This window comes from Mauremys mutica, chromosome 9, assembly GCF_020497125.1.
Source record: "Mauremys mutica isolate MM-2020 ecotype Southern chromosome 9, ASM2049712v1, whole genome shotgun sequence".
NCBI classification, from domain to species: Eukaryota; Metazoa; Chordata; order Testudines; family Geoemydidae; genus Mauremys; species Mauremys mutica.
The window spans coordinates 98,640,990-98,653,150 of NC_059080.1; the positions used below are offsets into that span (position 1 = coordinate 98,640,990).

Consider the following 12,161-nt stretch of genomic DNA (forward strand, 5'->3'; position numbering starts at 1 on the left):
AACGTATTTAACTAGATCTTTCATTAAATGTTTAGCTGAGTTAGCTCGGCTTAATTGCACAGTAAATCCTCAAACACAGTGGAACGATTTTTTGCTCAGACTTAAGGCAGAGAACAAGCCCTGAAAGTTTGTGCTTATGAATTTAGTTTCAGAAAAGTTAGAGCAGGTGGAAAGAAGGGGTTAGAAGGAACCTATGAAATAACCCTAACTATAGTCACTGCCACCGATATTATTTTATTGAGTCACATGTTTGTGAGCTATCCATGTGGACCTGGGATATCCTGTGTATGTGGTCAGCATACAGTGAAACCTCTTAGGAGCAGAGCTCAAGAACCCACAATAGATTTGTTGGACAAGGATGGGTTTTGGCAAGGTGACAGTACTTTACTAGCTTTTATGAGAGTGGGTGCCATTCTCACAGTACAAACTGCTACTATTTGCACTGCTGATGTTTCCTTATCAGGAAGTCTAAAGAACTGCTTTAGTATCTGATAAGACTGGCTCAAATTCATGTGAAATTCAGATTACAGAGGAGCATAAGTGAGGATGTAACACTGTAAAAGAAATACTGTGTACAGAACATTTCACGCTTTTCCTGGTTTGGGGCAGATCTGCAAGGTTTCACTGAATGCAAACACGTATACTAAAAATATAAAGTGTGAATTTTTTTTTATTGCAACATTAACTGGTGGAGATGCTGCAATCTTGTAAACAGCTTTATACCAAGAGGAAGGTGAATGAAGAGAAAAAAGTTAGGCTAACTGAGCTCCCAAAATTGAACAGTGGGAAATCCTCTAACAACATTCACGGATTGCATCATACAACCCTTTTATACATGCAGTTTGGGAGATGGGAACACAGAAATCAAGAGTCCTTTTTACACCTGTACCCTCTCTGATATGTGGATTCTACAAGTTACCTAAGCAGGGCAGAGAAGCCATCGAAGTCCCAGTGGACTAACCTAACCTGCCCAAGTGACCCTTTCTTAGCACAATGTCCTGACAGTCTGAGACCCACTTCGCTTCTCAATTATATGGGTTTGCCCTTTAACCTGCTCAGCAAATGCCATGAAGAGTCTAGTATATACCTGAATGGCTGGGTCCTAGCCAAATAAAATATGTCCTCATGACATCCAATGTGTGAAGTTTCATTTAACCCAAGTGGAATGTGATTTAGGGAAGAAAACCTGGAAGTGAATAGACTGATGTGGAACTCAGAAGCCACCTTACTCAGAAACTTCACATGAGGGTGACTCTATCCTCATGAATGACTGTTGGCGACAGGAGGAATATGAGGTCTGCCATGAAGGCCTGGATCTCCCCTGTTCCTCTACCTGACATGATGGCTACCAAAAAGGCTGCCTTGATTGACAGATGGTAAAGAAAACAGGTAGCCAGTGGCTCAAAGGGGAAAACCATTAGTCCAGTTAAAACAAAGTTAAGGTTCCAGGAAGGAGCGGATTGCCTGACTGGTAAGAAAACATGTGAGCCCTGTGAGCAATCTCAACACCATGCGGTGGAAGAAACCGGTATAGCCTAATACAAGAGGACGACATGCAGATATAGCTGCCACGTGTACTCGTACTGAGCTAAGGGAGAGAAGTGACTGTTTTAGGGAAAGAAAATGATCCAGAGAAGGATGACTGAAGTGCAAGTGTTTGCTTGGATCTCTGCCTTACAAGATTGTGACAGCTGGTCCTTTAAAGGAGCAATTAAGAAGTAGATCTATTTAAAATCTATCTATCTGTGTACTGGATACCACGGACAGTGAAGCCACCAATAAGTGATACTTTCCAGACTTTGCACAAGTTATTGATCCTTTGTTCTCACCACTACTCAATATACTCTGTGTACAATAGGTTTCTAATCTTGTTCACTACAGCACTTACGCCTAAATTAAGCTGTTTCTGATCAGCTTTATCAGGCAGTGAAGTCAATCATACAGCTTGGTTTATTCTAGTCTATATATGTTCTGATGCTGTGCTCATCACTGTAGTATCTGAGTCCCTACCAGCAGGGCATTAAGCAACATGATTAACATCTGTCGCATGTGATTTGTACTCTCATCCTCTTCTTCCCAGGACGAGAACTGTGAGTGAAGTTAAATTGGGTGGGGATTCTGTTTTCTGGGAGATGGATTTTTGGGTTTTGTTTATAATATAGGTTGTCTGTTTCTAGATGTTCTCATTTTACCAGTGCTTGACTTGATGGCATCTTTCCTTAGCATGAATCCTTGAGACTTTGCTGTATAAATACGCCCATCAGAAGCTCCCGTTCGAGTATTGTACTGCTCAGTCATGTACCATTTACTCCAGTCTTGCCACGGCTCAGAAAGGGTGATATTTACCTCTGTGCAGAGGCCCCTGCAAAGGTCGTGAGCACTTGAGTCCTCACAATTGGGCTTAAGTATGTTATGCATAGGCGCTGTCAGCCCTTATGCACAACAATGAGTTTCACCCTTATATATTCCCTTCTCCTATTTGCGTCTCTCTCTGCTGTTGCTGCAAAAGTAATTTGTTTCAAGGGGAAGGGATTTTATATAGGGAAGAGCCAAGATACAAAGCTTAGTATAAAAGATCTGTATTACGTGGATGAAACGACACCATGAACACCCACATTTTTTCAAAGGAAGTCTCGTTACACTGTACACAGTGAGGGACACCTGAACTGGGCACCTCCAAACACATGTGCATAAGTCCTTTACTCAGGTGAGTAGACCCCCACTGAGTCCAATGGAACTACCTGCATGAATGAAGTTACTCATGTTGGGAGGATCAGGATCCAAGCTGGTGGTACTATTATCTGAGGCCAAATTCCGCCTTCAAAATGTGAATGTGGGGTTCTTTTTAAAAACGATTTCGGCTGCACGTGCACATTATGAGGGCAGAGTTTGTCCCAGCAAGTCAGCATTGACATGTCATGTTCCTTGCTGCAACACTAGCAGAGATACCGCAATAACTGTGCCTGGAGACTGGCTAAGTGAACCAAAACTCTGGATAAGTGAGGATACGTGGAACTGCATGAAAGAAAGGAAACAAGCCAAACCAAACATTAACTGCTCAAAAATAGCTCCAGAAAAAGCAGCAGAAAAAATGCTATATAAAACAAAGGATAAAACAGAAAACGCAGCACGAGAAGAGACAAGAGGAAATATATGGATAAGATCACCAAAGAAGCTGAAGCGGTTGCTGAAAGAGGGAACAGTAAAAACACTTTATCAACTGAGCAAGGTTCTAACTGGCAAGTTTAGATCAGCCATAGGGCTTGTGAAGGATAAACAAGTAAAGACAGAAACAGCAGAAAGAGAACTGAGTGATGGGCAGAGCATTTTTAAGAAGTGCTGAACAGCTCAACTCCACAAGAAACTCCTGACTTTGACAAAAGCAGCAAAGAATCCTGTGGCACCTTATAGATTAACAGACGTTTTGCAGCATGAGCTTTCATGGGTGAATACCCACTTCGTCGGATGCAAGTGGGTATTCACCGACGAAAGCTCATGCTGCAAAACGTCTGTTAGTCTATAAGGTGCCACAGAATTCTTTGCTGCTTTTACAGATCCAGACTAACACGGCTACCCCTCTGATACTTGACTTTGACAAAGAAATCAAACACCAGAGCTGGACATCTTAATTTCTCATACCCCAAACAAAGAAGGTACAATAAAAACCTTAAAGCCTGGGAAAGCTGCAGGTGAAAACCGAGTCACCAGGAAAAGTTGAAAGCTTGTAATGATGAGATCATCGATAAAAATCACCAAACTTTTCAACAAAATGTGGGACCAGGAAAAGCCTTCAGCACAATAGATAGTCAAGAAAAGTGACCCTAGCAATTGCCATGACTGGCAAGGTGCTACACTCCTTTCCGTGACAAGCAAGGTCTCTGCAATATCTCTGAAGCAGGATAAAGGAAGCAGCCTGAGGCAAAGCTAAGGGAAGAGCAGACCAGATTTTGACCTGGAAGAACCAGATTTTCACTCTAAGAACAGCCACTAAGGAAAGTACCGAGTGGCAAAAATCCACTCATCATAAATGTCAATAGATTTTAAGAAGGCTTATGGCAGCTTCCATCTTAGTCCACGCCACAGCATCTTGAAGTGTGATGGTATGTCAACAATAATAATTAACAAGATCAAGACTTTATATCAAGATGCAGCTTGCATAGTGAAAGTAAACACAGACCTGAGCTAATGGTTTAACAGATATTGCTGTCAAACAAGAATGCACTCTCTCACCTCTGCCAACACAGCTTAACACTAGAAGATTTAGATTTTGTTGACGATATGGCTCTTCAAAGCGACCGGGCAACCAACATATAAGCAAAAATGAAAGACTGTCCAGTATCACAAAAAAGATGGGGTAAATAGTTATGAAAAAACAAATCTAATGAGAACCCGAGCAATCCCCAACTCAAGCATTAAATTAGAAGGCAAAAGAATACAAGAGGCGAGGCAATACACATACCGTAGCAGTAACGTGCAAGTCAACGGGGATGTCCAGAAGGAAATAATGTCACAAATTGGCAAGGCAGCAGCTGCCGTCACCGGCTTAAGCAAGATTTGGTCAATAATAATCTACATCTTAAAGACCAAGCCACCAATCTTAAACTCAATTGGTTTTTTTTACATTTTAACATATGGATGTTAAAGATTAAACCCATCAAGAGTATAGACAGACACCTAATTGCCTTTAAAAGCAAATGCCTCAGGAAAGTAGTAAATATTAAATTGAATTAATTTATGACAAGTGCTGAGATTTGTCAGAGCTCAACAATCCTGTCTCCAATACTATCCGAAGAGATGATGGCAATATCTTGAACGTGTATTAAGAATGAAGCCAGCGCATCTGCCATGGCATGCATGCCATTGGGCAGCTGGAGGAACATGTAAAAAGCGGCCAACAGAAAGAATCCCTCTATCAAGCATGCTTAGACAGGGAAAACATATGGGACTTAATAAAAGACATGCAAACAGTGGCCCGAAACAGACAGGAATGGTGGAACCTTGTTTGCACCACTGAATCTTTCCTGTGACATCTGATGACACAGGAAGGATTCAGATTCAGAGTAAGACTGCTCCTCTTGAAAAGGATCACATGATTGCTTGAATTTTTTTTTAAACAAATCAATTTCTTCTTCAAAGACCTGAGTTACAAACAACATTCAACTTTGCAATGCAAGAAAAAGCCAAAGGAATTTAATTCTTATCCCCAATGTGAGGAATACAGATTAGAAAGCCTGCCTGGGGTGGGAGGAAAACGCTATAGCAACATCTTGAGTCAGATTGCGAACCGCAGAGTCACATGCGGCACTGGGACCTCAAATATAAAGGGGTGATTTTTGTTCTACAGATTTACATTGAGTCCACTGAGGCTGCATAAAAGCCAGTTTTCAATATCCACTCAGAACCCAACCTGTTGACTATTAAGGGAGCTTAGCATGGCAAGCACGGAGTTGGTGACACATTCAACTTCCATGTTGTAACTTAAATCTTGTAGCAAAGCGAGGCAGCAAAGAAAATACTTCAAGTTCGCAGATATCAAAGTTTAAGACAGCAATCTGACCCACTCACCCTTTTCATTGGCATCCATAGAAAGTTTCTTAATGTCATCAGCCAGCACAATCTGTGAGTTCTCTTGTCCATTCTCTGCATCATCATCATCAAACTGAGCCTCTATAATGACATCCGGTCTATCACCATCTCCTTTCACTGGCTCTCGAGGAAGGCAAGTCCCCGACAGCTCCTCAGGGACATCTGATTCATGTGTCGCTTCTGTTTCTTTGTCACTGCCATCTGGCTTTATTACCTGAAGAAGCAGGGGGGAAGAAGATGCATGCTAAATCACCGAGCTGGAAAAAAACACTATCTTCCTTTCTCATCTGTGTCCCGGGGGCAGGGGGAAGAATGTATAATAGATGGCTAGTGGCACAGTGAGACTGTCAGGCAATTAGATGCAGACACTGCATTATAGACAGAGGTTCCTCTCTGGGAAAAGAGGGGAGGAAACTCTGGGGAATAATGTGATTTTTGCAATACACCTACTGAACATTCCTACAGTTGATACCTACCTCCCACATCCAGAAGATACGCAGGAAGGGGCATTCATCCTAAAGTAGAGGGACAGATGCATATGGGGAAACTTCACAGGTAATATAGCAAACTAACCCATGAACAAAAATACCTCTACCAATGAAGTGCGAGAGGCTGACAGGACCGGATGGTGTAGTGCTTCTCATAATGCAGAGCCAGTGACTGTTTCATCTGTGACTCGGGGGGATCAGAATGGAAGCCATCAGATTGGAACTCCGCATGCTACCATTCTAAGCCTCAAGCTGTCAAACCTTGCCCATTCTCAGCGCATAATGTGATCTGGGATATTCCATCTCAGCAATAACTGAAAGGCCAGCTAAAATTCCCATGTATCTCCACAAAGAAAGTGTGCTTTCAGATTACGTTTATGCTTCAACGCTTTATAATATATTTGTCAGACCTCCACTGCCTCTCTCTTTTTGGTAGTCATATTTCTTGGGAGTTTCCCATGCAATTCACACTCACCTGGAGGTTTACAATTCTTTGTATTGCCATGAGAGCACTTCATAATACCAGTACACAGGCAATGGGAGCCCTCGGACATGCAGCAAAAAGCTTGTCCATTGCACTAACTATGGTAGATTCTCGTCATTTGGAACCATTGTAACTGGCCTCAACAGGTGCTAGCTGGAGGCAACAGTATTAAACAAGAAAAATGGCATCTAAAAAAGCTTCAGAGATTTCTGTTTTAGTGACTGGAAAACAAATAGATCAACCAATGTGCTGAAGGCAAGCTTTACAGGATTTCAGACATACTACAGAAGTACTTTCAAGCAGTGCCCATGTCCTTTTCATATTATTTTCATAATAGGTAATAAAAATAAAATAAAAATAAAATCAATTTTAAAAGGGATTAATTTCAAATCGTTTTTTAAAAACTAAAATGACATTATTCTGAACTCTCGTTACCTTTCGTGACTCAGTGCTCTCCATCTTCATTCTTGCTTTTTTTTATGTATATAGTTTGTTTCCATAGCAGGTTTTGAATTAAACATTACATTGTTTTAAAAAAAAAAACTGGGGGGAAAAGTCTGGCAGAAGGCGCAAAAGTGACTGATTATTAAACCTGGCTACATTCAGCATATAAAATACTGACACACACTGATCTGGGCAAGAACAGTCTATTAGATTAGAGAACCAACAGGGCTCCGCACGCTAGTGACTGCCAGCGTGGCTATCCAAAAAGAAAACTAGTGTCAACAGTAACATTTGGACCCTAACACGGTCAGATGTAAATGTGCTCAGCTCTTAAATTTCAATCACACCAGAGCTTCATTTTCTTCAGTGCATGCAAACTCCACCTGAATGGCCTTTTCCCTTGGGACAGTACAAGTGATGTTCCAGAGGGCTAAACTATAAATCCTTCTATATCCACTGCAGCTAGCAACATCAGATATATTGGAATGACAGTGACTGCTCTTCTGAAGGTGTGGCACAGAAGAGATTAACACTTGAAGAGTTTGTGTGGAAGGAGAAGAAAGGACAGCTATTGCATTAAACAAGTACTACACATGAAAAAATTCCTGGACTTCCCAAAACTTCTCGAAGCCATATCCACTCACCGCTGTCACTAACTAGTATGATATTCCACATGTGACAATCAAAAACCCCAATTACATTTTGCACCTAGAGGGAATGAATCATTATCACCCACAGCAGGTTTATTAGTACAACTCAGGAGTCCAGAGAACTTGGATTTAATGATTTCGGACATCTGGCAAACATCAGATCAGTAGAGTGTTCTTGGGCTGTCTAGCATAGATTCATAGACTGCAAGTCCACTGTGATTACCTAGTCAGATCTCATGTATAACGAAGGCCATAGAAATTCACCCAGTAATTCCTGCAGCAAGTCCAAAATTTTAGGGACCCCGTATGACACAAAAATACAGTGCTGTATTAGAATTCACAAAATCAAATGGGCATGATCAAAAAGTGCAGCATACAGACTCTGTTGCAACATCAGCCTTAGGTATTGAATAGCAGCACATTTGAACATCACAACAGATGAAATTCTTCTTATATGCAGCATCTAAAAGTATCAGGGACTTATAAAAATCATAATGTAATTTCATTTCATGTGGTTCATACATGCTATAACATTAGTAGACCAGGTACCAGCTCTTGCCAAGTCTGCAGGCATCAGCTGAGCACTGACACATTTATAGCTGGAAACTAGGCCAGCTCACCTGTATGTTAGTGTTGCTCAAGATACGTGTTGAACTTGTAAGGATGTGTTTAGACTCTATAAAATGCTTGTGAGTTGTTGCATGCATTAATTGCTTGTAATATCTGTATCCCGTGCTATAAGATAATATGTAAGTTTTGTTTTGTAACTGTAAAAATGCCTGCTCTGAACTTGTGAACCCAGGCAAGAGGAGTGGTTCCCTCACCCACTGTGAAGGGCTGTGCAGACTAAATTGGCCATTGTGAAACATTGTGATACAAAGACTGGGCTAATGGTCTTCTTACACCCATGAAGGTGCTACTGCATGAAAGCTCATCCCCCCAGCTTGAATTCTGGGAGGAGGAAATGAAGACAGCTGACAGGAAAATTCATCTCTTTGCTGTTTGGACTCACAGGGCTGGAGCTAAGAAACAGAAGCAAAGATCCCCAGGGTCAACCTGAGTTAACTCTACAAGACATTCAGTGCTGACAGATTACAACTCTGTCACCTTTTGGAACCACAGACTAACTCATCTGTATATATACACACAGTATGTTTGCCTGCTTTAACCTGTAAATAACTCATTTCTTTTTCCAGGTTAATAAATTCTTAGTTAGTTCACTACAGGATTGGCACAAGCGTTGTCTTTGGTGTGAGATCTGAGGTACAAAATGACCTGGGGTAAGTGACTGGTCTCTTAGAACTGGAAGTGACCTGAATTCTTTGTGATCTCTGGTGTAAGTGACCATTTATCACTTAGTCCAGCTTTCCTGGGTGGCAACAGAGACTGGAGAGCCCAAAGGGACTCTCTGTGACTCCTTGGTAAGACCGTTACAGTGCTTCAGGAGCTCACATTTTGTTACTGGGTTGGTGAAATCTGATGATAGAACTTACCACCAGCTTGGGGTGTCTGCTCTGCTTTTTGACAGTCTGCCCCGAGGTTGGCACTCACAGTCGTGAACCACTCCAGACAGCAGGACACATGCAGTAATACTAAAAGCTATACATATATGTATTTATAACTGTATATTTACTTTAAACTACTTCTGATACAGTCCGCTAATTTTCAGTCTTTCTGGATGAGTCTTCCGATGCATCTGACACCGTATTTACTGAAAAATAGGGCATTTCACACTGTTATGTAATCATGGAGTGAAAGGATGCCTAAAGTTAAGGTTTCTTAAAGGACCTCAATTCTGAAATTCCTGACTACTGCACAAAGTCTCAACCCCAAAGTTGTGTTAAGAGATTTTTGCATGGTTTTTAAATTGAAATGTAACTTTTAATGAGCATTTTGTTGAAAGTCAGCTGCTCATTTGAATGTCTGATCCTCAAGATAGTGTTTGAAAAGATTTATTGCAACTTTCAACGAACATCCTCCTCTGAACAAGCATCAAGGTTCTACCACACCATGACTCTGGAAAGTTATAACCCTCTAAAATAGGGGCTCTGAATGAAAGTACCATCTCAACCACAGAGGATAATAAAAACAGCTAGTGAGCATGAATAAGTAAAATCTGTACAGCCTGATGGTCACTTCTCTGTATTCTCCATGGTTTATAAGTAGCCATAAATTCAACAATTGTCCTTACTTGTGAGGAATTAATTCCAACAAGAAACTGAACCAGGAAACTTTATATCTAAATGCATTAAGACGACCTATTGAGCTACGGAAGAGACTGCTTTCTCGGTCAGTAGTAATCCTAGGAGGCCTGTTCCTCATATTCCATAGACTTTCCACGTACATAGTCTCCTATCCATACAATGACAAAGGTCAGTCCTGTTTATTCTTTGAAAAATCTTGGCTTTTCTAGTTACTGCTCTTCAGCAGCCATGTTAACGATGCCCATGACGCGTCTAAGTTTCACAAATTGAAATTATTACACTAGACATCACTGAAATATTATGCCCTGCCCCAGGAGCCCTGTATCACTAAGTGTGCACGTTGTGTTGTGCACATAAGCGGATTATGGTTTTGTGGGGCTCTGGGCCAGAGCAAGTGGGGGTCCCTCCCCACTCCTTCCACATGCAGTTTCCACACACACCCACACACACACACCCATACCCATCGGCACTCCTGCTGGGGAGCAGGGTGGAGGTGCAAGGGCTTCCCCCACTCACCTGGTACACACAGAAGGAAGCATGAAGAGTCCTGTCTCATTCAGTATGCAACTCCATTAGCATACATGCACGAAGCAGGCAGCTTTCACTCCGAATGTCAGTAACTACTAGCTACAACACACTGCACCCCAGGTGCGATTTTGAATCTCACACAACTTGGTTAAATCAAAAACACTGTCACCAGAACATTCGAGGGCAGTTCTGTTCTACCAGGTGTGTATCTGCCCAGGATACCATTACTACCTCAAACAGGAAAAACCTTCAAGTGTTTACTTAAATAACCTACTGTAGAGGTGCTCAGTTTTCAAAACCACAATAATTTATTTCCAAACAGAATTGCTTCAAGAAGGTCAAAGGCAGCATTTGTCTTCATTTTCAAAGCCTAACAGCTATTTTATATTGGTGCACAGGAATCTCAATTAGTGAGGGCATATTTTCAACAAATGAACAAATTTCAATTAGACAACAAAAGAGCCTGGCTATGAAATTTAATAGAAAAACCACATGTGGTCAGCTGGCAGCCCTGAGGGGATTCTTATTAATGTCTCTGCTTCGCAAGTCCTCATGAGACAAACCAAAGTAAGAAGTCTTACAGTGACCAGGAAACATGTCATCTCAGGGTACATATAGTATTTCCCTAGGGACCACTAGGTTTCTACTGAGGTTCTGCAACTAGACTAGAGGCAATTCAACATTTTAATCAATGAACTGGAAGTAACCATCAAGTCACAGCTGATAAAATGTGTGGATGATACGAAGACAGGTGGAATGGTCAATAATGATGGGGACACAGTACTCAGACGGCGCAACCTGGATCACTACAGTAAGGCCATACCTCAAGAATGGGGGAGTGTATTTTGGAAAGCAGTGACTCTGAAAAGGATTTATTGGTCATAGTAGACAAGAAACTCAACACGAGCTCCCAGTGTGATGCTGCTGTAAAAAAGGGCTAATGCGACAATGTATAAACAGAGGAAAAGTGAGTCTGAGAGGGAGGTGATTTTACCTCTGTACTCGCAATTAGTGACACAGATAGTGGAATACCACATACAGTTCTGGTTTCCACATTTTTAAAAGGCTGTTCAAAACTTGGAGAGGGTGCAGAGAAGAACCACAATAATTATTGGAGGGCTGGAGAAAATGTCTTACAGTGAGAGATTTCCACTTAATTTATGAAACAGAAGATCGTGAGGTGATGTGGTTACAGTGTATAAGTATCTTCATGGGAAGAAAATACCAGGTGCTAATGTGCTCTTTACTCTAGCAGAGAAGGGCACAACAAGAACCAGTGGCTGGAAGCTGAAACCAGACAAAATTCAAATTAGACATAGGACAATTTTTTTGTAACACTGGAACAATCTACCAAGGGAACTGGTGGATTCTCCATCTTGACAATCAAGACTGGATGCCTTTCTGGCAGAGATGCTTTAGCCAAACAAAAATTATGCTTTAGTCATAGAAAATTATTGGGTTCAATACAGGAGTAACAGGGTGAAATGTAATGGTCTGTGATATACAGGAGGTCAGGCTAGAATCCTAGATAATCTGACAGTCTGTTCTGGCCTTAAACTCTATGAATCCCTGAAAAATTAGGAGATAAGCGCAAGCATGAGGCATAGAAATCAGACTGAACAAGTTTAATTTTGAATTAAGATGTGACTGAAAACAGAGGGCTTTGAATGAAAATACCATTTCAGCCTTAAACACAAAATCACTACCACAACAGTAACACAACCACCACATTTCACACCCCTATTACGGAACACTCGCATCCATTGCACCATCCGTT

The 12,161-nt window shown here is 41.4% G+C and overlaps 1 protein-coding gene across 4 annotated transcripts in view; it reads right to left on the bottom strand.

Annotated features, from left to right (window-relative positions):
* DIS3L2 (DIS3 like 3'-5' exoribonuclease 2) overlaps positions 1-12,161 on the bottom strand; it is a 257,856-nt gene that overhangs the window by 171,027 nt on the left and 74,668 nt on the right. For all 4 annotated transcript variants that reach the window (XM_045030053.1, XM_045030051.1, XM_045030050.1 and 1 more), the window contains one exon: positions 5,566-5,800. In XM_045030053.1, the coding sequence (XP_044885988.1) occupies positions 5,566-5,800 (235 nt within the window). The remainder of the gene's footprint in view (positions 1-5,565; positions 5,801-12,161) is intronic.